This window comes from Bos grunniens, chromosome 7 (genome assembly GCF_055505025.1).
Source record: "Bos grunniens cultivar Pamir isolate PY7600 chromosome 7, Bosgru_T2T1.0, whole genome shotgun sequence".
In the NCBI taxonomy this organism is placed as follows: Eukaryota; Metazoa; Chordata; class Mammalia; order Artiodactyla; family Bovidae; genus Bos; species Bos grunniens.
Genome location: NC_141171.1, coordinates 65,893,519 through 65,919,494, shown reverse-complemented (window position 1 = coordinate 65,919,494; position 25,976 = coordinate 65,893,519). Strand labels below are relative to the sequence as shown.

Here is a 25,976-nt window from a genome sequence, read left to right as displayed (position 1 = left end):
CTCAATTTTCCTTGCAGCATGTGGAATCTTAAATTGCAGCATGCAAACTCTCAGTTGCAGCATATGGTATCTAGTTTCCTGACCAGGGATTGAACCTGGGTCCCCTAAAATGGGAGTGCAGAGTCTTAGTCACTGGACCACCAGGGAAGTCTCTCCAGGGCTGTTTTTTTAAGCTACCAAGCTTTGGGGTGATTTGTGAGGCATTAACAGATAACCAGAACTACCCTGCTGGCTTACGGTGTCACTCCACTAGCATGTGAACTGTGAGTGCAGGCCTCTTCTGTCTTCTTTCCATCAATAGTGCCAAGGTCTAACACTTGGGTTCCTGAAATAAATGTGTTAAATGAGTGATTTTCACTTTGGTGGCAGCCAAATTAGTTCTTTCCAGACAAAGGTTAGGCTCAAGTCCCAGCGCTTCTCTAGATAAGCGTGAATACTCTGAATACTCAAGAGACTCTCCTGAGGGGACTTTCCAGGTGGTCTAGTGGTTAGGTCTCTGTGCTTTCACTGCAGAAGGCATGGGTTCAATCCCTGGTCAGGGAACTAAGATCCTGCATGCCAAGTGGCCAAAATCTCCCTCCCCTCAAAACAGTTAATAGTTCCAGGCTACAGTGTCAATTTGGGCTCAAATAAACCTCTTTAAAATTCTTTTAAAAAGAGACAATCTCTTTCCCTATCCACCCCTCTAGCCCATGCACCTTGGAAGGCCCCCCTGACTTCCTCAAATTAAAGGGGGAACAGCATCCAGGTGTTCCCTTCCCCCAGGAAGGGGCCTCCCTTCCCAGGTGTCCTTTCCGGGACTCCCCTCACCCTTTTCAGGGGCCAGCAGTGCCCCAGTGCTGAGCAACAGGTGAAAGTGGAGCAGGAGCTCATATTCTGAGGAAAGCCCGGAGGCCCCCAGGGTGGGCCACAAATTAAAACGGGATATCTGAAACCCTCTGTGGCAAATGAGCGGCATATGATGCTTGTCTGATCTGCCAGGACATAATTCCAGAGTAAAGGTTATGGACAGGCATATGACAGTGAAATGGCACTGTATGTGAGGAAGACATATACAATCCGAGAGTAAAAACTTACCAAATATCTACGGGAGGAAATCACAGTCTAATGTGATTCTCAAAATCACACCTGCTTACCGTAAAATATCTGCTAATTGTGTCACACACGCACACATACACACTAAATAAAAAAAGACAATCTCTGGAGATGGGCTGGTTTACTGTCTCACTGAACTGGTTGATACTTGCACTGTGGCCTCCACCAGGCCTAGGCTCAGTCTCAAGGCCAGAAGGGGAGTCTTAGCAACTGCCCCATCTAACCAGGTTCAAGACGTCAGGATCTTCTCAACAACATTCCTGCCAAGGATGGGCCACCACTGTGTGCACACTGATGGGGGCACTCCCCTTGGCCCAGAACTCCCCAAGAGCCTAGGGCAGAATGAATGCCTAAGCAGAAGAATCCCACAGCCCTGGGCAAGATCTTGGGGATGACACTCTAAAGTTGGTCCTATCATGTGGGGGAAAGCAATCCCCATCAGATAAAATCTTTCTCAAACCAGAGACCTAACCTCCAGTTTGATACACAGAACTTAATCCTGTGGGAAAGGACCTTGAAAAGTCTTTTGGCTTGACCGCTTTCATTTACAGAAAAGGGAAAGGAAGTCCAAAGAGGTTCAGTCAGCCGCCCAAGGTGCCTCAGCGCATGAGTCAAACCTCTGGGACTAGAAAGCTGGTCCCCAATTCTTCTGCCCTATCCTACAGGGCTCACACCCACCACTGCCACAGAGAAGCTTCTTTTCAGTGTCAGTTGCCCCAGAGTGAATTCAGTGCTCCTGTGAGCTTTAGTTTCACTGCCCGAAGAGTAGGATCATGAATAGGCAGGCACAAGGCCTCTAGCCAGCATCCTCCCCACTCCGCTTGAGGCAGTAACATCTGCCTTAGCTGCTCTCATACCCAAAGGGTATCTGAGCTAGAAGGGGCCTTGGAGAATGTTATCAAGGATGCTACACCCATTTCAAAGATGCTGGAAAGGGAGTGAAGTCTCAACGGGGCCTAACATAACCATGTTTCCTTGGCAAGCCCACTCTTCAGCATTCAGAAAGCTTTCCCTTTCTGCCCTGAGCCCTCAGGCCAAAATGCCCAGAGTGTCCTGTCTCCCATCATATCCACTCTACCTCAGAAAGGTGGATAAGGAGACCCCCTCCAGGACTGCAATTCCTGCCCATGAACTCTTCCCTCTCCTCTCTGATTCTCCAATAAGCACATGCCTCAGCTTGTGGGTTGGACAGACTGCTGTCCCCTCTCCCTTGTATGATAAAATACACAGAGTCTGAGCCCACAGACCTCACACAGGTGACCTAGACCAAAGCTAGATCCTGCCGCTGGATGTGTGCGTCATAAAGGAACAGAGGTTCAGTGTGGCCAGGTCTTCTCATTTTTTTCCGTAACAGTTTTATTGATATAATTCACATTCCATGCTATTGACTCATTTAAAGTAGACAATTCATTTTTTTTTTTTTTTGTATATTCAGAGTTTAAGTTTCAAAAGAAAAACCAAAAAATCTCTAGGTTTCCAGATACATTTTCTTGATTTTAAAACACAGATGCTTAAATTGTTTTTAAATGGAAGGGTAATCAAACTCTGTTAGGAGGCTGAACTGGATCTGAGGTGGTAAGCAGAGTGAATAAACATGTGTAACTTCTACCTTTCAAGACAAAAGTCCCATCATGGCTTTTGTGTCTTGTTTACCCCTGAATTCTGGAGCCTGATACCTAACAAGTGCTCAAAAATTTTCAGAATGAATCAATCTAGAAAAGTACTTTGCCAATTTACAGCTGCAGAACCCTAGAGCAAACTGCCATCCAAACTCTTTAAGTTCTATCACCATGACAGGGAACCCAGGACCTACAGTAGCAGCTGAATCCATTGAGGGCACTGCTAAAAGCTACTCCTTGACCAGAGTCAAAACCTACTGACCCTCCACCTCCCACCTGCCATCAGAGCTTTACCTGTAGGGCCACTTGAAGCAGGTCTGTTCAAATGCTGTACTTTAGAACAACCGCACTGCCACCCACCCCAAGCTTTGATGGTCTGGGAAAAATTATCCTAGTCTCTCAACCATCCCCTATTCACAGTAAGGGGCATGCATCACAGTGAGCAGCCGCCTCCGTGTGTTCCTAATTTCCTGTCTCGCTCCCACTCCCCAGAAGTAGCATCCAGAGGGCTCTCACCATGGCCAAAGGGGTTCTCACCAGGGCCAAACTCCGCCCCCTACACTCAGCTCCACTGTGGACAAAACCCAAACTAGGTTATTCCACCCACATAATTGGCCTCTCTTCCTCATATCACTGTAAGTAAGTAAGTAAGTGAAGTCGCTCAGTTGTGTTCGACTCTTTGCGACCCCATGGACTGTAGCCTACGAGGCTCCTCTGTCCATGGGATTTTCCAGGCAATAGTACTGGAGTGGATTGCCATTTCCTTCTCCAGCAGATCTTCCCGACCCAGGGATTGAACCCGGGTCTCCTGCATTGTAGACAGACGCTTTACCATCTGAGCCACTATCACTGTAAAGATATATAAAGAACAGGAAAAGCAAAGAGACCTCCACTCCCTCAAACAAATCCAAAGCTGCAGAAAGATACCAAAGATGGAGCGGGAGGGTTTCACTGCAAAGCACCTGAGCTGTCCTCTCACCAACACTCTACCACTAGGGCACTCCCAAGTGCCACAACGTGGGCTTCTCACGGCAGGATTATAGCCCCCAGGGACTCCTTAAATGCCCCTCCACTATGAAGTTGTGTACCAGCCTAGGGCAGGTAGGAAGGGCTGGCTCTAAGCGATATGGGCTGCCTTCCTGTGTATCCCCAGGACAAGCAACAGGGATGAGGGGGAGAGAGGACCCAGGAAGACAGAAGATTTAGCATTTGACCTCTGTTAGCAAATTGAAGACCTGGGTCAAATGCAAGACCTCAAAAGATGACACTCTTAGAGCGGTCATCACTTGTTATTTGCCAGGCTTCAGCTGAGCACTCGCCTTCACCTGGTGCACACTCTGTGATCCTAGGACACAGGTACTCCAGTTATAACTCCATTTGCTGAAGCCAGAAGTTACCGACCTATCTGAGGGCACTCACTCTGTAGGTGATTGGGCTTAACTCAAACTGGATAACTACAAAGTCAGCGCTCTACTTCTGCCTCCAGAGGAGTGAAAACAAAACCGGAATAGGAGCAAAGAGACATGGGTTCAAGTCTCAGCCGTACTCTGAACTGACTGTGACCTTGAGCAACTCTATTTCCTTTCTGGGCCGGAAGTACCTAACCTGTAAACGAATGGTTTAGTTAGATTCAAGGACCTCCGGGGTCCCTTCCAGCTGTAAATACTCCTCCTCTGAAAGGGAGATAAGGACATCTAAGCCCATTTGTGCAGAGCATTAGGAACAGAGTTGATAACTGGCCACAAGTCAGGGTAAGCCTGGCTCTCAAAAGCCCACTGTTCTCAGAAACTCAGACTGCCTATGGGCAGATGCAAACCCACTGTTAGCTCAGGTGTAAAAATGGCTCGAATTCAGCTGAAAGGAGGTGGCTCTGATGGGAAGAAAACCTTGTGCCCGGAGCTATGTGTGGCAAAGCCCACCAAGCCAAGCTGCACAGAGGCTGGAGGCAGACAGTCCAACTGCGGCCCTAGGAAGTCCCCTACATAGGTATTTTCCCAGGTGGAGGTGGGGACTCCTGTATGGAAGCCTGTCCCTCTGCCACTACTTCAGGGCCACTGCCTCCTCTTCCCGCCTAAACAGCTGCAGCAGTGCAAGCAAGATAGGGCTCCTGGCTCAAGCGTGGACTCAGCCTAGGCCAGTCACCAGCTACTGCATTCCAACTACGCTGGCCTTCTGAAAGGTCAGAGAAATCCCATACGCTGGAGTTGCTCCCTATCCTTGAAGGATGACAACCGGTATCTGTCCTACACCTATACTTCAGGAATGTCTCAGAAGTCTGCTCCCTTCTAATCTGGGAACCTTGCCCCACAGGATAAGACAGGAAACCCCAAATCATCTATTCTTAACCTAAGAGGTTCTCCCGTGTGGCCAAAGCAAACTTTCAAAAACAAAAACCTGACTCTCACTTAAAATCTTCTAAAGCTCTCCACTGCCCTCCAGTTAAAATCGGAATTTATACCACAGCCACGAGGAGCTACTCAGTTCCCTGAACCTCTCGGCCTTTCCTCAACCAAGAATGAGTCCTTTTTTCAGGTCTTTTCTCAGATAACTCTTACCTGTCCTTCCCATTTCAGTTTAGCCACTGCCTCCTCCAGAACAATTACTCTGACCTGGACTGAACTGGGTGCCCCCTGCTGCACTCCCAAAGAATCCCACAGTCTCACACAGCATCTTCCATACTGCATCGAGAATGTGTGCGCTGTCAACACAACTTTTTATTATTCACTATGGTATCCTCTGCACCAGACTCAAAATATGAATGACGCTGCTAAAAGTATGAGATTCATCCATTCATTCACTAATTAAACCTTCACTGAGCTGCCTACTCTGTGCCAGGCATGTTTAGGTGCTGGAAATAAAGCAGTGGTCAAATACCAAAGACCCTTATCCAACAGTGATAAAAACTAAAAAGAAAACTGAAGCAGGGTAAGAGGGATGAGATACAGCATAAGGTGCACGCAGTTTGCCAGTTAATACAGGGTGGTAGGGGCAGGCCTCTCCATCCCAGGGAATGGAACAGGAACCGGAAGAAACTGAGGGCGTGGTGCACGTGGCTATCTGGGGGAACAGCACTGAAGAATACAAGCCCTGAAGCACAACATGCTCCAGGAAAAGCAAAGAGTCACGTCGTTGGAGGGGGAAAGTGGTGAAAGATGCAGTCAGAGCTCAGGGTCGGGGCAAGGGGAAGTCTGGGGAGTCAGCTTAAGACACTCTAAGGACTCTGAATTTTCACTCCACTATAGAAGCCGTGTGGAGAAGGCAATGGCACCCCACTCCAGTACTCTTGCCTGGAAAATCCCATGGACGGAGGAGCCTGGTGGGCTGAAGTCCATGGGGTCGCTAAGAGTCGGGCACAACTGAGCGACTTCACTTTCACTTTTCACTTTCATGCATTGGAGAAGGAAATGGCAACCCACTCCAGTATTCTTGCCTGGAGAATCCCAGGGACGGGGGAGCCTGGTACGCTACCGTCTATGGGGTCACACAGAGTCGGACACGAGCGAAGTGACTTAGCATAGCATAGCATAGAAGCCGTGAGAGGACTTAAAGCAGGAGTGACACGACACCAGGTAGAGGCTCTGCAACCTTCCAGGTGAGAAGCAGTGGTACATGGACCAGGCTGGCAGCCGAGGAGGTGGTAAAAATGTTCACCTTTGGTCACAGTTGACCTGTTCTGGTCTCCTCTCCACATACACTAGCTCACTGAAACTCCTGATAACCCCAAAGTAAGTAATACTGATATTGCAATTATCCTCTGTAATCTGCTCAGCAGGCGGTCTTTTTAGCCCCACTTCAGTTACCTGTTTACTTTTGGTCACAGTTTTTAGAAGCCAAAAGGATGTCCTGGTAAACGAGATATAAGGCAACAGAGAAAGAGGTGCTAAGAATGACCCCCAGGTTTTCAGTCTGAGCAATGAGGACAGTTGCTTATTAACCTCTCCTGAGGCTCACTTTCCTCATCTGTGAAGCAGGGTTAAAAAAGAGTGTCTGCTGAGAAGATTACGAACGATAACTGCAATATCACTATTACTTATCTTGGGGTTATCAAGAGTTTCAATAAGCTAGTGTATGTCAAAGCGAGACTAAAACCATACAGGGTTCAGGTGGACCATGTATCGAGATGGCTCCCGGCGACTATGGGACTGAATTCAGTTCCTCTGAAACGCTTGGAACTTCATTTAAAGGCAAGGAAAAGAGAAGGCTATCTGGAGTTGCTGGAATGTATGTCCAGAGGGGAAGGTGGTTACCACATCAAAGATGGAGGGTTATACCAAGTTCCCTGAACACCAGGCCTCAGACAGAGGCTCCAACTGGGTTTACCAGTAACACCTCAAACTAAAGTGGGTGAAGTTTCTCACTGTATGTCAGATTTATGTGGACAGCTTTACAAAGTTCATCATAAAAGCCCACATTCCTTACTTTTCACACCTAAGACTTTGTCAGTCCAAAGATACAGCCAGAAGAAAAGATCCCATCAAGACTGTCCCTCTGATTCTGGGAAAATCCCTCATGAAGACACCCTGCTGCTGCTAACTCACTTCAGTGTCCGACTCTGTGCAACCCCATAGATGGCAGCCCACCAGGCTGCCCCGTCCCTGGTATTCTCCAGGCAAGAACACTGGAGTGGGTTGCCATTTCCTTCTCCAGTGCATGAAAGTGAAAAGTGAAAGTGACGTCACTCAGTCGTGACCCCATGGACTGCAGCCCATCAGGCTCCTCCATCCACAGGATTTTCCAGGCAAGAGTACTGGAGTGGGGTGCCATTGCCTTCTCCGGAGACACCCTAGGCTACCTCCAAATTATCAATCTTCACTTAGCAAAGGCATGGATAACCCCTCAGAATGGGTAATTACCACAAACTATTGACACATATACAGTCGATCCCCAAACAACTCAGGGGTTAGGGCACCAACCTCTAGCTCAGTGAAAAATCCACTTATAAGTTTATAGGCTGTGCCAGGTATCTGCTGCTGCTCTCATCTGCGGTTCTGCGGACAGCAGAGACCGTAGGACTAGAGTATCTACCGAAAAAAATCTACATAAGTGGATCCATGCAGCATAAACCCATATTATTCAAGGATCAATTGAACCTGGCTTTGGAATGCATCTTCTGGAATCTAAACCACTTACATCTGTGTGGGACATTTCAAGTCGTGAACTGGGCTACCCCATAACGAGGTATCAATTTGATCCTTGGAACCACCTCAGCATAGGGGTTAGTCCTGTTCTGTGAACAAGAGAAATAGCACGTTCTGACTGAAATCCCATCACCTACCCCTTTGCCCCTTCACCCTGTTTCCCGTCCTTCTATTAGCCAGGTATCAAAATTTATTTTCTTTTATGAACCTCTAGCAAGTAAGGCCGGAGAAGGCAATGGCACCCCACTCCAGTACTCTTGCCTGGAGAATCCCATGGATGGAGGAGCCCGGAAGGCTGCAGTCCATGGGGTCGCTGAGGGTCGGACACAACTGAGCGACTTCACTTTCACTTTTCACTTTCATGCACTGGAGAAGGAAATGGCAACCCACTCCAGTGTTCTTGCCTGGAGAATCCCAGGGACGGGGGAGCCTGGTGGGCTGCCATCTATGGGATCACACAGAGTCGGACACAACTGAAGTGACTTAGCAGCAAGTAAGGCTGTCCTCTCCTGGCTACTCCCTTAGATCACTCTGGACCAGCCAGGAAGGTTTGGGAGCCCTCTGGAGGCCCCAACACCCTAATTACCCGCTTTGAGGTTGTCTTGGATTTTGCAAACAGGGGCAGTCCCATCTGCCAAGCCCTCCATGTTAAAGAGGTTTTTGTGGTTTCGAGTCCACTGCTTCACCTCATCTCCCTTCCTTTGGGAGGGAAAGAGTGCCGAGTAACAGCTCTAAAATGCTTACTCTAACCTAGGTCCCACTGCACAGAGGCAGTGGGTCAGCCAAGAGATTCCACCCCCCAGGGAGGTTCAGAGTTCAGAACTAAAGAGACCACCCCCTACCTGCCCAGGGCCCCACACCACCTCCAAAGCATCTCTCCCTCCCCAGCAGATGTTATCTCCCAGTGAGTTTAAAACTCAAACACCCTGCCCAGAACAAGGGACAGGTTTCTGGGGAAGGCCTCCTTCCCTTCTCCCCTTCAAAGGGTGTCTCGATTGTATGCTTTCTTTACGAGAGCAGAAAGTGGTCTGAACTATAGGAAAAGAGCTTTAAGCCCGCCTTTATAAAGGCTAACATAACAGTTCTTCACCAAAAGGTGTACAATATAACCAGCTATGGAGTTTAAAACAAATAAAAATAATCATAATGCCCTTATTACACTTGACAAATAATTTCCTAATATCTACACTTTCAAAATTTCTTCTTATATAACCTGTTTGAATCAGGATTCAAATATGATCCACACAAGGCATTTGACTTGATGTCTCAACTCTTCATCCATAACAGTTCCCTCTTTTAAAAATGCTTATTTACTTTTTAATTGAAGCTGATGTACAATAATATATATAAGTTGTAGGTGAAGAATATAGTGAGTCATGATTTTTAGAAGTTATACTCCATTTATGGCTTCCCTGTGGCTCAGTGGTAAAGAACCCACTTCCCAATGCAGGAGACATGGGTTTGGTCCCTGGTTCAGGACAATCCCTGGAGAAGGAAATGGCAACCCACTCTAGTATTCTTGCCTGGGAAACTCTATGGCCAGAAGGAGTCTCGTGGACTCCACGAGGTCACACAGAGTCATACACTACTTAGCAACTGCTGCTGCTGTGCGACCCCAGAGACGGCAGCCCACTAGGCTCCTCTGTCCCTGGGATTCTCCAGGCAAGAATACTGGAGGGGTTGCCATTTCCTTCTCCAATAAACTAAACAACTCCATTATGGTTATTATAAAATATTGGCTATACCCCGTGTTTGTACAACACATCCTTGTAGCTTATTTTGTACATAATAGTTTGTATCTCTTAACTGTGTACCTCTTAATCCCCTATCTCCACGGTGCCCTTCTCTCCTCCCCTCTCCCCTCTGGTAACCACTAGTTTGTTCTGAGTCCATTTCTGTTACATTCACTAGTTTCCTTTTATTCATTTATTTATTTATGCTGTGCTACGTCTCCGTTGCTCCAAGTGGCCTTTCTCTCGTCTCGGCGAGCAGTGGCTACTCCCTAGCTGCGGTGCGCAGGCGTCTCTCGCTGCAGAGCCCAGGCTCTATGGCGCGCAGGCTTCAGTAGTTGGAGCACACGGGCTCAGCTGCTCCATGGTAGTGGACTCTTCCTGGACCAGTGATTGAACCCGTGTCCCCTGCATTGGCAGATGGGAGTCTTATCCACCGCGCCACCAGGGAAGTCCTTGCTCTATTTTTTTAACGCCACTTATTTACTAACAAAATAATCTGTCCTGTAGTTTCTCACATTCAAAAACTGAATAACGGCTACCTCATGGCCCATCAATGTATTCTTCTATCCCCACAGATCTATGATTCTGTTAGATGTGGGTTCAATTTTTATTTGGCAGACACAATTTTTACAGACAGCACTGTGTACTTTCTGTTATCACATTCACTGTAAGGCACCTAATGCCTGGCTGTTACACAGGCTGCTCTGATATACACCTCCAAGCAACTGGCTTAGGTTCCCAAAGCCAGAAAAGTGCCTCTCCAGCCTTCACAGAACTTGGATTCAAAACTGAAATTCTTAACCACAATGGCAGATATAAACATACACATATAAAAAGCTCTGCTTTGTAAAAATTGTGAATCACTGCTATATACCTGAAAATTACATAAATATTATAAACCAAGTATATCTCAATTAAAAACAAATCAAAAAGCTCTACTTTGGTTTCTTTTGTGAGGAAGGGGTTTATCAGAGAAAAAGTGCTTTTGATACTAAAAACACTAAAGACATTTAGACCTATTCCAATTCTCTTATTTTACAAATGAAGAAACACCGGCTCAGAGAGAGTTTGGGGGTTGCTAATGCCCACAAAGTTGGACACAAGCAGAATTACATGCAAAATGAACACCCCTAATAATGGTGATGATTTATTACAGCTAGCACTTATTAGATGCTCTATACTTGACATTAAGCTAAATATCACACTAAATATTTATGAATCAGTTACTATTACTATTTCCATTTTGAGGATGAAGGAACAATGGCTTAGAGAGGCTGAGTTATTTACCCAAGACTGCACAGGAAGTTAGGAACAAAGTTGGGATTCAAAATTACAGACTGTTTAATTCCATCCAGTCCACTTCTAGTGGTGGGGAAGGAAGGAGCCAGGGTCTGAAGTAGCTCTGACACCATGAGGTCTTCATGCAGTCAAGACTGACTGATACCCTAGATCCCCGTCAATGCCCCACCTAGTACGCCAGTTGTGGGACTGGTGGGTCAAGAAGATGGGAAAGGGCCCAAACACAGGAAGGAAATGGAGACTGGGAGTGGAGGTTTATTTGGGGCCAGTTCAGTGTGGCACAAGATTCCTGGGGTTAGCTGGGATTATAATCCTTTTTTATTTCATGCCACCAGTTAGCTGTACTTCAAAGGGACACAGGGAAGAAAAAAAAAAAAATGATACCCAGAATATAAACATGCAAGTCTCAGAGCCTGACCCCAACTCTCCTTTAAAGAGAAAAGAAAAAGATCACAGCAATGGTTCGTTTTCTTATCACACACAGTTAGAAGTGTCACACAATCCACCCACTTATTCCCTGCTAGGGGTGCTGGAAGTTTGTGGGGATAATGCACTCTCAAGTCTCTACCTACTACATGTATACCAGTCACAGCGATTTTTAAAAAGCTTTTAACACAGCAAATGTTTAGTTCAGTTAGACTCGCCTTTGCCCACAGCCCTAAAGAGCACATGTACACTCTGCCAAAAGCTAATTTTTACGAAAGGCAGATAAATTAAAACTTATTTTAAAAACATTCGTTGTAACACATTCCAAAGTAAAAGTAGGCAATTGTTTGAATCATCAACCTTTAAGATTATCCATACTATGTCCTTCACGTCTGTGGAGAAGCAAAGGTCTACTTTTAAGGAGACAGATCCCATATATTTCAGGGAGTACTGATAAAATACCAGAAAAGGACAATACACCATTCTCCAACCCCCTCAATTTTACAGGTGGAGAAAACGGAGACCCAGAACAAGTCCCAGGAAATCCCAAAGTTTCAGTCTCCCAGACACAGTGTAACAGCAAACACATGCCAGGCACCAGACTAAATACTTGACACGTACCATCACAGTGAATGCTCACAATGCTCCCTTGAGGCAGATAAATAATTTTATTTCTAGAATATAATAAGGAGGCTGAGGCACAGAATGGTTAAATTATCTTGTCCAATGAAGCACAGCTAAGCAGCTGGCATTCGAACCCAAGCAGTTTTGACATCAGAACCTTTGCTATCTTCTTCATTAAAAAAAAAAAAAAATTGGCTGCGCTAGGTCTTAGTTGCCGCACACAGGACCTTCGCTGCAGCACATGGGATCTAGTTCCCTGACCAGGGATTGAACCTGGGCCCCCTCCACTGAGAGCGGGGAGTCTTAACCATCACGGAAGTCCCTCATTTCTTCTTGTAAATGAGACATCCTGCCTCTCTCATACTTAAAAAGTTGTGGCTAGGATAAGGAAAAGAAATTTTAATGTTTTCAAAACATTCTAGGGGAGAGAAATACAAAAAGCCAAAATGCAAATTCCAAAACTTAAAACCACTAAGACAGACACTTAAACCAGAACAGAGAACCCCGCAAGAAAGGGGGGATATCACAAAACATTTTTATTACTAGTTACTGCGTGTGTCTCTTAAAGAACTAAAATACTAGCATCTGAGCCAAAAGGGAAGCTAAAAATAGGCGTTTGCAGCAAGCTTTGGAAAGCTTTTGGCTTACTTAGGAGGCACCAAAAACATATGCATCACAGAACACAAAATTTCCCAAGACCACACTGCCACTCCACTGGTGTCACATTTAAACTTATCCAAATAAAATCAGGGCTGGAAAAGGGCTAGTGATCCATGTAAATTTCAAAGAAAGGGCCACTATCTACCCTGACCACAAAATTCTCCTTCAAAAAGCATTCAAGGCCTAACAACAGGCTTAAACGGAGAAGCTACTGCATTAATTCAGAGTTTGTCTGTCGACGACTATTCTCAAGGTTCAAAACTAATGAGCAGACAAGACACTTTCTTGCCTAACAAGAACAGAGTAAGTCTACCGGACTTAGAATTTTGCTTTGGGCACTTAAAGCAAGTTGGCTTTTCTACTCAGAGGTAAAGGAGAGATGCCAGCCAAGCTGTCTTCTTCCCACGATCAATAACCCCGGTGACGCACCCTACCAAGGGCCCCTAGACTTGCACAAAATGCCAGCTCAGGCATCCAACACCACCTGATGTCATGGCTGATTTAAAACCCACAAGGCAGGTTCACCATTAGCAGAGCAGCAGCAGCCAGAGTGAGTAGCCCCATTTAAACTTCTGAGGAGTGCTCTCTCCTGCGGATGATTATACCCCTCTGAGTTTAAAGAGGGGGGAAGGACCAAAGAGTATCTTCAAATTGCTTTTCCTCCCTCCGTGGGTGGATCAGGAGAGATTTGCAAGAAAATGGAGATTTCAGCACTGCCCTTTGCATAAGAGGGTTCTGGAAGGAAAAGGGGGGGAAGGGGAGGAGGGCAAAAGGAAGAGAACACGGTTTGAGGTACTATTAGTAAACGCCAAAGGTCCCCTCCCCCAAATGAAGCAATCTTAAAAAGAAATAAAAATTACAACATGCCATTTTCAGAATTCGGTGTTCTGGTTTCCCTGGGACTACGAGGGATTCTATTCCCTTGAATGTGAAAGCATTAAGCTGCCCTTTCAACTTTCCCCATTTTGATGGTTTAAACCAGTCAGTCTCAAGCAGAAGGGGAGGAGTTCTGAAAAAGCCGTAGGGCTATGGCCACAGGCCATCGTAGTAGCTCCAATTGGGTTTTAATACCGGCTCACTGCAAAAAGATCCTGAACCCAAGAATCCAGCCCCATGGTGTCTCTACGGCCCGGCAAAGGGAGCAGGGCGGGCGCGCCCCCCACCAAAGGCGACGATCTATTTTCGGCAAAGGAAGGCCCAGCGAAGACTCCATATTCCTTACCCTCCTTCCCCCGCTAACAAGGCTCCGCGGGGACTTCCCGCACACCCACCTCCCCCGAGGGGCCGGGTCCGAAAGGACCCAAAGAAGTCGAGGAGTGAGAGGGAGGGCGCGCCGCTCGGCGGTCACATGCCGCCAGCCGCGCGGGGAGGCACCACGTTGTCCCGGCTGCGGAGGAATGCCGGGAAGGGGGGACGCGCACTCACACCCGCGCACACGCACACTCCCGGCCGCGCCGCCCGCACCCGCCTTCCGCCCCGAGCGCCGCGACGACCGCCGAACGCCCAGGCCGAGCGGCCGCGAGCAGCCCGCGGGCCGGCGGCGCGGCGCATGGCGCCCAACTGTCACCCGCCCGTCCGGCCTGGCCCGGCCACTCCCTCCCCCGCCGCCACACGCCCCTCGCGTCGCTGCAAGCCCCCTTACTAGCCTCACATTTCCCCTCACTGGACGCCCCGCACACTCGCCATCCGGCTCCCTCTCAAGGCGGAAGGTCCCCGGGATCAGGCGAGGGAAAGCACCGAATTCAATGACACGTTGGGTTTCCTCTTCACCCCATTCTCCCCGTAACCGACCCCTCGAGCCGTCGCCCAAGGCCATTCTACCGCCTAACACCATCTACTCGAGAACAAACTTGTTAACTTTTAAATCCCGAATCCGTGTGGTCGGTATGCACTCATCGCCGGGCGTTTTGCTGCCTATGACATATACTCATTAAACATTTACAACACGGGGACGATAGCAACGCTACCAAAACGAACACGGGGCGGGGGGGGGGGGGGGGGGTGGAGGGGGCTTCCCAAGGAAGGTTCAGGCAAGAAACCGTCTCTCACACCGACACGCGGTAGGGGGGGAGAGGGCCCTTTTACCGAAACCAGCGCCCACCCCTCTCCCCGCGAGATAGGCCGGGACCACGCCGTTGCCCACTAACCGCTGCGGCCCAGGCGGTGGCCGTAGCCTCCCGGAGGCCGGGCCCTCCGGCAGGGGCAGGTTCCCGAGTGTGCTGGGGGGAGGGGGGCAGGGCACGGCGACCTGAATTAGCCAAGAGATAATGGAAAAAAAAAAAACAAAAACCCCGAGTCACTACGACCAGTGGCGGACCCCCGGGCCCTGGAGGCCGCTGGGGGAGGGGACGCCTATGTCCCCGGAAGAGGCCCCCGGTCCCGGAATACCAAACAGAAACCCACCTGGAGGAGACTGTCCGTTCACGGTGGCCAGGACCGGCGGCAGCGCGTTCTTAGTCCACGGGTTCACCTTGGGCGGAGGGGCCTCCACGAAGTCTCGGCGCCCGGCGCCCGCGACTCCAGCAGCTCCTCCGCCAGCGCCCGGCTCGCCGCCGCCGCCCTCCTCCCCGTCGCTGACGGCCAGGCCCTCGGCGCCGGGCGGCTGCGGCGGCCGCGGGCTCTCGCGCTCCAGCTGCCCGGTGCCTTCCCTGTGCTGCTTGGCGCAGGGCGGCCGAGGTCTTCGGGTGCCGCCGTCCGGCTCTCCGCCTCCGACGTCGTTCGCCCCGGGCTCTCCCTTGCCCTCGGGCGGCGGCAGCGGCTTCTTCCTCACCAGACCCCCGTGATCTTCGGCCTGCAAGAGCGGGGCGCCCCCCGGCAGTAGCGGCTCCACCTGAGTGGCCATCTGCGCGCCCGCCCCCCCGGAGAAGCCGGGCGCGCCCGAGGCTGCCTCCCCCGCCTCGAACTTGGCTCTCAGAGAGCCCGCGACGCCTTCCTCCGGGGCGCTGGGCCCCAGTCCGGGCGGAGAAGGGTCGGGGTTCACGCTAGGCGCGGCCCCCCCTCCCGGTCGGATGCAGCCGCCGTAGATCCAAGGCCCGCTGGCGGGGCGGGGGGGGTGGGGGGGAGGAAGGCCCCCCACTCTGCGGTCCAGGCCTCCTCGGCGCGCGTCCCCCCCCGCCCGTTCCTCGCAAGGAGCCCCCACCCCGAGCCTGGCAGGCTTCTCGTCCCGTCCCTCCCTCCCCCCCGCCCCCGGGGTGGCCCGGGCTTCCCGGCACGGGGGCTGCAGCAATATGGACGGACGGGGGAGAGGCGCGGCGAGCCGAGCTGACCACGCGATCCGCGGCAGGCGGCGGGCGGGCGCGCGCCTCGCGACGCAGCGGGCAAGGGGAGGGGACGGCGCGACGGGGGCGCGCCCGCCGGGGCTGGCCCTGGGCGACGGGCGGGCGAAGGCGGCGGGAGCGCGCGCGCAGGGCCTTGCGGCCCCGCCCCTGGCCCCGCCCCTGGCCTCCAATTCCTCGGCGCACCTCCTGGGCTGGTGGGTGAGGGGTACTCAAACCGGACGGGGGCGAGCACGTGCCTGATGCAATTCGGAAGGGGGGCCGGTCAGCGAGCCCGGTAGGAGAGACCGGGTGGTATAAAGAGGGGGAAGTGTCTTAAAGAGCCAGCGCGTGAGAGCGTCCGCAGGTGGAGCACATGGGACCGCGCCACGCGGCCGGCGGGGCCTGCTCGCGCTCTTTAGGTTGGGTGCTCCAGAATCTAGGGAAGGAGTCATTAATATCACCCTGAGCTTACAGGATGATGGGGTGGGGGTGCTGTCGCCTCACTTGCGTCCCATAGGCCTGGCCCCTCCAGGCCCCGCCTGGGTGACCTTGGGTGAGCCGGCCTCACCTCCGCGGACTGTGCACGGCTCCTCCCAGGCAGCCCTGGCCGGGTCACTGTCCCGAGTTGAGTTCGACACCTGGCCTAGAAGACGAGTCTTTAACCCTTGGGGGCATTGGGCATCTAGGAAGTGAGCAGGAAATTACCAACAGCCCCCAACCCGGCAAAGCCCTGAAACCGAGTATTTATGGGCGAGAAATGTCTTTTTTTTTTCCCCCTCAGATGGACTTAGTTTTTATAAGAATTGCTTGGGGCGGAAACGAACCAACGCCGAATTGGAACTCTGGAGATCTGAGATTTTATCCTGACCCTGGTCCTGCCCCTTACCAACTCTGCATTAGTTGAGCCTCAGTTTCCCTATTGTAAAATGAAGACAGTGGTTTCAAATTTTAGTGCATATTCAATTAAATATTTACTGTGCGGGGTTTCTAGGAACAAAGCTTGGAAAAAAGGCTTACAGGGACCTCATGGAATTTGCATTCTAAGGTGGAGAAAGAGACAGTAAAACAAACTTATGAACAAGAGCTTGTCTCATATCCATGAAGACAGTAACTACTATGGCAATAGGTCACTAGATCAGTTACTTTAGTTTGGATGATGAGGGAAAACCTTGAATGCAGATTCCAAAGTATTTGGAATCAGGCATGTCTGGGATTGGACCAAGAAACTGCATGTCTAGCAAGAACCCTTCTGGTGCTTGTGGTCCCACACTTCACTTGGAGGAGTCCTGGCCTCTGGCTGGCTATGATATCACCTGCTCAAGACATAACAGCCAAGAGTGTGAGCCATCTCCAAAAGAATTAGAACACATGACCTGCTGGACAGAGAAGGCTTATTGAAAATCAGCCTTTTGAAAATGCCGCCAAGGGGTGAGGCTGGTTGTAGGGTTGTAACCAGGACCGCTGGGGAGAGGTGCTGATGGGGACAACCAGACAATCTGATGTGTGGTCCCAACTCTTCCATAACGTGGTGTCCACACCTTGGCCAGCTTTCAGCATTTCACTGGACCCCTCTTCCCTGGTAGACAAATGGGGGTAAATTATGCTTGACTTGCTTCTAACCTCTCAGCTTTTGTGAGACAAGTGAGACAACGTCAGTCAAAGTGCTGTGTAAATTATAGAGACTGAGGACAGTGCTTCAAAAGAGATACAAAGAAGATAATGATTAAATGATTAAAGGGATCTTGATGAATTAAAACAGATTCTTTGTTGTTACATTATATATACCCTTAATCAGAAAGTAAATTATTGTACACTGTCACTAGCATGCACTATTTTTTATTTTTTAATTAATTATATTTATTTTCTGAAGAGGATTCACATTAGACTATCTCTGAACTTTTTAAAAGAGGACATAATGGTCCTTGTTGGTCATTCTTTTCTATATTCCTATAGTTGGAGGTAAAGGGTATGCTTTGTGAAGAGAGAAGGGCTCTGTGTGGACAAGTAGCTTGTTCATGTTACCTAGCGTCAGTCTGAGCTGAACAAGCAGCACCAGGCCCTATGTGGAGGCTGGAGCAGCACTGAGATCTGCACCCCTAGGCCTGCTCTGCCCCAGAGAGGGTCTCCTAACACCCATAGGCCATTTTCCAGATGAGCAAACTGGGACCACAAAAGGAAGATAAGACAAGGTAACTGGCATGAGACCACATCTTACACTGAGGCTATTAAATTGGAAAGAGGAATCTTAATGATTAGTCAGTTCCCTTGTTTTTCAAGAAACTGAAGTTCAGAGAAGTCAGGTTACTTAACCAAAGTCACACAGCTAGTCCATGGCAGAGTCAGGTCTCATACCTGAATCTTCTAATCCTAAATGCAGTAGCTTTTTCTATTGGAAATGATGGAATTGCAATTTGAATTCAGGAGTTTTTGGTTTTTTTTTAGATTCCTGACCTACTATGGCATTCTATATGCATGTATTCAGTTTTAAATACTATTGATCAAATAGTTCAGAGTAGCTACTTTTATTAAGTAACTACTATATGCTAGGTTCTATGAGAAATATTAATACTTGACATACTTTATCTCATTTCATCCTCACAATAACCTAATGAGTTAGATACTAGCTTTTCCCACAAATACCTACTGTGTTCCTACTATGTGCCACGCACCAGGCTAGGTCTTGAAGCTACTATCTTTCATTTACAAACGGAAGCAATTGAAGTTCAGAAAAAGAAAGTCAGCTGGCTGCTTAGGGTCTCAGGCAGCAGCTAATTCCCCAGGCCTGTTTTTATCCCCTGCACTACACTGTAAGGCTGCTTCTCTTCTCTCCATTGCCATATCGATGGCTATTTGTGGAGCACTCATCAAATACATTGGACTGGGGAAGATACTAAAAAAAGCTGAACCCTGTCTCTCCAAAAGGTAAACTCTAATTGGAGGAACCAAGTAGTTAAGCAATAAGTGATCTCAGGCAAAAAAAAAAGAAATTAAACAAGATATGCTTTAGGCAGAAAGCAATAAGGATCAGACTAACTTGTGCTTTGCCCACGGTTTGAACACATCATAGTCTTAAAATGCACAGACACAGAGAGAGAAAATCAAACTTTAAAAAATTAAAATTATAAAGTGGGTCCAAATACCTATTTATAATTATGTGCTTGTTTGCTTCCTGGTGCTGACAGCTTCCTAAAAGAGAGACGGGAGGCTGAAGCAGGGACTAGAGACAGCAGACTTGGTTTATAACCTGGGCCCATCCCCAGCTTTGCTGAATGAATTGGAGCAGCCTCCTGAGCCTTCCTGGGCTTCCATTTCTCTGTTCACAAAATGGGAAGCATAATACTTGCATCAGGCTCATGGGTAGGAAGAAAGATACAAGTTCCCTGAAACTATTTTTTGGAGGGGAACATAGGTAAAAGAGAGGTGGTTCCTTTATCTGGGCTTGGATATTCCACTTTATTCCTCTTTGAGTTTGATTTTCCAGAGGGCCTTTTGTTTCTGAAAGAACTTGGGCTTTATCACTTTTCTTCTTCTGATACCAGGGACTCCTAGGCTTGAGGCCTCTTCATACCAACATGGAAGAGTAGGTGGGGTTAGCAAGGGGGGGCATTGGCCAGACAATATTAGCTACGGAATGTTTTCCCAAACCTGAAGACTCTTGGACCTTCTGGCATATGCCAAGAAATTTACTTCAGTTCATGAGAGGAGGCTCAGCCTAGATTTCCTCTTGTCAACTAGATGGAAACAGCAATAGTTACAATGTAAGGGGGATAAGGAGAAGTCAGAAGTACTGACTGTTCCCTGTTCCCATGCCTGTGTATTCAGTCGCTCAGTTCCCTGTTCCCATGCCTGCGTATTCAGTCGCTCAGTCGTGTCTGATTCTTTGCAACCCCATGGACTGTAGCCCACCAAGCTCCTCTGACCATGGAATTCTCCAGGCAAGAATACTGGAGTGGGTTCCCATTTCCTCCTCCAAGGGATCTTCCCGATCTAGGAATCAAACCCGCATCTCCTGCATTGCAGGCAGATTCTCTGCCACTGAGTCACCTGGGAAGTCCGACTGTTCCCACAATAACACGGCCAACCCTCAGGGATTCTGTAAGTATGATTACCCCCATTTTACAGATGAGGAAGTAGGCTCAGAGGCTGCCCGAGCCACCCAATGAGGTTAGTAAAAGATGGAGAATAGATTTGTAAAGGTCTTTCTTTTAATGCATTCCCCACTCTGAGTTAAGAGATAGGCAGCATCCCATGGCCTCTTTCTAATCTATCCTACCTACACAGCTTCTTCCTCCATTCCCACTCCTCTCCCTGGTGTTCCTGAACTTTCTCAAGTGGTCTCCTTTGGGGCTTCCCCACCAACTAACTGTTCTCCTCCCTGCCACGGAGCCTGCCATGCTGCCTGAGCCAATTCTCTGGTTCCCTGATCGATGGGCCCTGCCTCTGCTTAAAATCTTGGCGTGCACATGCCTGCCTGTCCTACCGCTTTCAGCCACACAGCCTACATGCCAGCAGCAGTCGACCACTCACTGTTTCTTTTATCCTTTCATTCAACCAATATTTACTAAGCCATCTGCAATGTGCCAATTACTGTCCAGACCCTGGACATGGAAAGGTGAGCAAGACACACAAGATGCATGTCTTCAAAAAGCTATCTAATTCCCTGTGGGCCCCATGCTTTCCTGCCTCAATTCATGTACCTTCTCTGTGACAAAGCTGTTCACAGTGAGGTCCTGAGTGTGAATCCCAGCTTGACCATCTCGTGACTTCAGGAGAATAATTTTCATCTCTCTAAGCCTCAGTCTCCCCATCTGTCAATTGGAGATGATAATACTACTTTCCTCATAGAACTTCTGTGAGTCTTAAATGGGAGGATGTGTGTAGTTTAAAAGTACAATGCCTGGCACATAGTATGTGCTAAGTAAATATTACCTTTCACTATTTTTATTACTGCCAATGATGCCTTTCCATTTCCACATACCCAGAGTTCTACTGGTCCTTCAAGGCTCAGCACAAAATGACAACTTCTTTACAAAAATTTAATCTCCATAGCTAGAATAAATTTCTCCCCCACTGTTAACGCCTAGTGACAATTTCCGTAAAATATTTAGTACTTTCTATTTTCAATTATGGCTAGTGATCAATATGCCTTATCCTCTATCTAGATTATAATATATTTCTTGAGGGCAAGGATTATACCCCATTCTTCTTAGTGTTGTTTATGGTAATCATCACTGCTGCCTTTACACAGCAAGCCCTCCGTGTGTTTTCTGGACAAAGGAATGAATGGATGCAAGATCACACCTTATCACTTCAATGTTCTGGTAACTAGAGCAACATTGTCAAGGGCCAGGTACTAAATTTTATACATTTATTTATACATAAGTATATATAAAAATTATTTAATATATATACTTTATTATGTATATAATAAATTTATTATTTATAAAACATATAAATTATATATATACTTTTAAATGATAAAATATAATACAAAATGGGGTAACTTTTGCAAATAGAAAAAAAATTTAAGTCTAGCAAAGCAGAGCCCATATATAAGCGCATAATCCAGGCAAGCTGGTATATTTCTTCTAGTCTCTTTTCTGTTTGTATTTTACATGCTGCTGCTGCTGCTGCACACACTTCAGTCATGTCCGACTCTGTGCGACCCCACAGACGGCAGCCCACCAGGCTCCCCCATCCCTGGGATTCTCCAGGCAAGAATACTGGAGTGGGTTGCCATTTCCTTCTCCAATGCATGAAAGTGAAAAGTGAAAGTGAAGTCGCTCAGTCGTGTCCGACCCTCAGCGACCCCATGGACTGCAGCCTTCCAGGCTCCTCTGTCCATGGGATTTTCCAGGCAAGAGTACTGGAGTGGGGTGCCATTGCCTTCTCCGGTATTTTTACATAGCTGAGACTATACTGCACATTCCACAGCTTTATTTTTTTTTTTAACACTGTATTATCAGCATTGTCTGCACATCATTGCAAATCCCCTTCATACAGTCAGTGAGGGTCATCTATTGAGCACCTTTGGTATGCCTTACCTCTCAGCAGTCCACCATCTTATTCGTACCACACTGCGTTTCTGAAAGGGCTTTCATGGAGAGAGGACAGATGTGATTGTCCCCTGAGCTCCATGGAAGTTCAATGACTTGCTCCAGGATGCTGGGACAGCAGAATAAAGATCAGAACTTCAGTCTCTCCCATCCCATTCTCCTGTACCACACCACAGGAAAGAGAGATGGCACACGTCAAAAATGCAAAACTCCCATAGCCAAAGGAAGGTAACTATGTTTAAATACTCCAGGGTCAAGAAACATCCAAGTTCATGGGGACAAGTGGAAACCAGCAGTCACAATGAAGGCAGAAAGCAATTTTCCTGGCAACATGATCCAGGACAGAAGGGCCCTGAGCTAGGGACTGGAGTCAAAACAAGAAAGGGCAATACATGTTTTCTGTCCTGGGGCAGAACACTGCATCAGCACACTGCTCTCTTCACAGATCACTTGCCTGTCCTTCATCTCTGGCACAGAAAAAAGGGCACAGGGTTTGGGGTCAGAGTTGCGTTCAGGCTCAGGTTTGCCCACTTTCAAGCTGTGTGATACCAGGCAAGTTACTTCACTTCTCTGAGCTTCAGTGTCTCCAGCTATAGAATGGTGAAAAGTGGAATACTTGCCTCATAAAATTCAGAGAACATTAAATGAAGCAGTATTTGTGTAAGGGTGTTATAGTCCCAGCTCTGCACCCACCTGCATGTTCTTTCACCTCTTTTTGCCTCAGTTTTCTCATCTGTAAAATAGAGATAACAGCACCCCCCTCTTAGGGTTACTGTTGGGACTAAGTGAGTTAACACTTGTGCTTAGAACAGTACCTGACAAATGTAACTGCTGAATAAATGTCTACTATTACTGTAAAAAGGACGGTGGTCACTGGCATAGAGTCAACGCAACCATTCTTCAAATCTCATGAAAAAAGCAGAGACAGTGTTACCCTAATGTATAGATAAGGAAACTGAGGCTCAGAAAGATTAGGTATTTATCTGGACTCAGGCTGCTAGTTGGGGGCAGCTCCAGGACTTCTAAAGATTCTAAATGCAATGCCTTCTCCTCCAGATAATATTCTAGCTGCTGGAAGCTGCTAGCCCTCTGGCCAATTTCAGCCCACAGACATGTTTTTTTTGGCCTCCACAGTACTTTTGTTTTTAATTGAGTTGAACTGTGATTAGATGGGCCCAACACATACTAGTGGGCCTCAGGCCCTAGCCTCCTCTGGTGCTTGTTCCTCCCAGCCAATGACCTGCATTTAGACCCCTACACAGGCTGATACCACGCCAGTCACTAAGCGCATGGTAAAGACACGTTTAAGAGTCCACGGGGAGGAAGAGCACAGACCAGAGGGACAGGGAAAAGGTGGTCAGGGAAGACTTCTTGGAGGTGGCTGTACTTGAGCTGGACTTAAAATTGAAATGTGGGAAATATCTAGATTAAAAGGGAGGGTAGGGGGTAAGGCAGATTAATCTGGCATTTTGTGACCTTCAGGGAGGTTTATGAGTTTTCCTGCCAAGACCCTCTCAGACCTTTTCCTTGGTTGAGAAGAGTGAAGAAATGAGTGCCCTTTTATCTCAGACGAGGTCATGTGACTCAGGAGGTCACACTGTCAACATCTGTTGATTGGATTACTGATCTGTGTCATCATCCCTAAAGACTCCACACTGCACAAGGCAACAGGAAGGAGGTGTGACCACCAAAGTATGAACTCTGCCTGTCTAACCATGGCCATCTGGAACTAAATATCTTTACATCTGAGCAGTCTTGATAGCAGTTTCTAACATTTCACACCTCTATGGCAAAGAAGATGAGTACTAGCTGTAGGAATGAGGTGGGGAAAGGCTGTGGTAAACTAGTAAAGCTGCCTGACTTCCTGTCCCAGTGACATTCACTGCATAAGAGAGGTCTGCCGATCCCCACCGCGTCCCATAGCACCTGACTCTCTGGATCTGTGACACATGGACGAAATAGGGAACTTCAAATAACGTGAGTGGCCTAATTACCTGGGCTTCCCTTGTGGCTCAGCTGGTAAAGAATCTGCCTCCAATGCAGGAGACGGGTTCGATCCCTGGGCTGGGAAGATCCTCTGGAGAAGGGAAAGGCTACCCACTCCAGTATTCTGGCCTGGAGAATTCCATGGACTACAGTCCATGGGGTTGCAAAGAGTCAGACACGACTGAGCGACTTTAACTTCCTTCCTTCACTTCACTTATTTCCTAATCACCTAATGCAGATAGAATGTGTAGCGATCACTAAAGACAAGGAATAGCCAGGTTCACTTTGCACTGATCGCATTGCCTGGTGGGTTTTCTGCAAGCCTCCAGGGTGACAGGGCTCCCAGGGAGCCCCAGCATTAGGAAAAGCAGGAAATGTTATAGCGTGTCATGCATAAGCTCTCCCATGGCTTCATAGTGCGATGAAAACGAACTCCTGGCCTCTCATCTCGGCCCACAAGACACCATGTGCTCCAGACTCCATCCACCTCAGACTTCCCCTTTCTGCTCCTCTCCCCTGCCCTTGCCCTGTGCCAGCACCTCCAACACGGGGAGCTCATCACTGCCCAGGGGCACTGCCGGGAACACATCCCCGCCGCACAGACACACAAACAGCATGCGCTTACACTTCAAGCCTCAGCTGAAATGGCCCTCTCCCAGAGAGACTGCCTTTGATCAGCTTGACTGCAGTACTTCGTGTTCTTCATGACACAGATCACAATCTCTGATTTTATGTCTGTACCTGCTTTTTCCCATTTCCTCCACTAATGTGTAAACTCTGTGAGCCTGGAGCTGGTGGCTATTTTGTTCATCCTTAGTGTTCCCAAGCACAGTCTGTGGCACAGTAGACCCTTAGTATTTTGTTGAAGGAATGCTGTGTGGTCTCTGGCAAGTTGCTTCCCCTCTCTGGGCTTCAGTATCCCCACATGTGAAATGCAGGGGCTGGATGAGGGACTGCAGAGAGCGCTTGGCACTCTGACTGTGGTTCTGTGACTAACATCTGGGCCTTGGGCCCAGGAGGGAGCCTGGCATGCAGCATCTCCATAGTGCTAGACACAGGCACTGATTTAATCAGGCGGTGGACACCCTATAATTTACTGTTCTGCTGTCCCTCCTCCCTAGTCCTTTAGCTGAAGACCATGCTTTCAAATTTCCAGGATGATCCACGCATAGCCACCTGTTCTCACAGCTCACTGATCCCAGTGCCCACGAGGAGGGGATGGTTGGCAGGCAGGACAGGCTGGGAGAGGATGTTCAATCCAAGAGCTCGAGAGCCAGGAGGACTTGTCAATGTCATGAACTGAAAGACTGGGATCTGTGAGAGATTTCATCAAATCCTACACTCTCTGGTAGGAAGGGACCTTCCAGGACAACCCAGCAGTCCTCCGCCTCAACCCTACCTGCCGTAAACACTGCTCAGTAATAATCACCATCACCTTGATTCCACTGGAAGTGCCCAGAATAGGGGCCTCACTGCTCTCAGAGCTGTGCATCTTGTCAATGAACAGCTCTGTTTAGAAAGCTTTTTCCTCAGCAGCACCGTGAAACAGGAGGCAATATAGCACAGGTGCCAAGGGCTAGGGCTCTGAGCCAGGAAGCCTGGGCAGAGTCTCAGCTCCACAATCTCCTTGCTTTGTGAGCCCGAGCAAACCAGGGGCCCTCTCTGTGCGTCCACCTCCTCTTCTGTTAAACAGAGAGAACCCTCACTGGGCTGTTGGGAAAATCACAAGTGTTAATATCTAATGGGAAGGCAATAAATTGTCTGTAACTGTTAACTGCCACCTATGAATGTTCTTCTTGTTGTTATTAGAGTTTTTAGTTCTTCTTGGACTCTGTTCTCTGGGCTGGTTGATTTGTCTGCAGAAGAGAAGGTGGGGCACAGCCCAAAGACACAGGCTGAGAAATCAGAGGGGTGTGCTTGCTGGTGGCTATGAGAACATTTCACGTCAGCTTTCCGGACCTCAGGATCCTCACCTGAAGAAAGGAGAGGGAATAGTCTCTGTCCTGCTTTCTTGTCACAGAACCCATATAGAACAAATGAGAAATAGACAAGAAGGTTTTGAAAAGTGAAACGTGCTATCTAA

At 48.4% G+C, this 25,976-nt stretch overlaps 1 protein-coding gene across 4 annotated transcripts in view; it reads right to left on the bottom strand.

Annotated features, from left to right (window-relative positions):
- Positions 1-25,976, bottom strand: part of LARP1 (La ribonucleoprotein 1, translational regulator) — a 91,614-nt gene that overhangs the window by 45,872 nt on the left and 19,766 nt on the right. For 3 of the 4 annotated variants that reach the window (XM_086412583.1, XM_086412589.1, XM_086412584.1), the window contains exon 1: positions 14,998-15,908. The exons of the other annotated variant lie outside the window; for it this stretch is intronic. In XM_086412583.1, coding sequence (XP_086268709.1) covers positions 14,998-15,436 — 439 coding nt within the window. In that variant the 5' untranslated portion in view covers positions 15,437-15,908. Of the gene's footprint in view, positions 1-14,997; positions 15,909-25,976 lie in introns of those variants that run through there. 4 annotated transcript variants of the gene reach the window in all.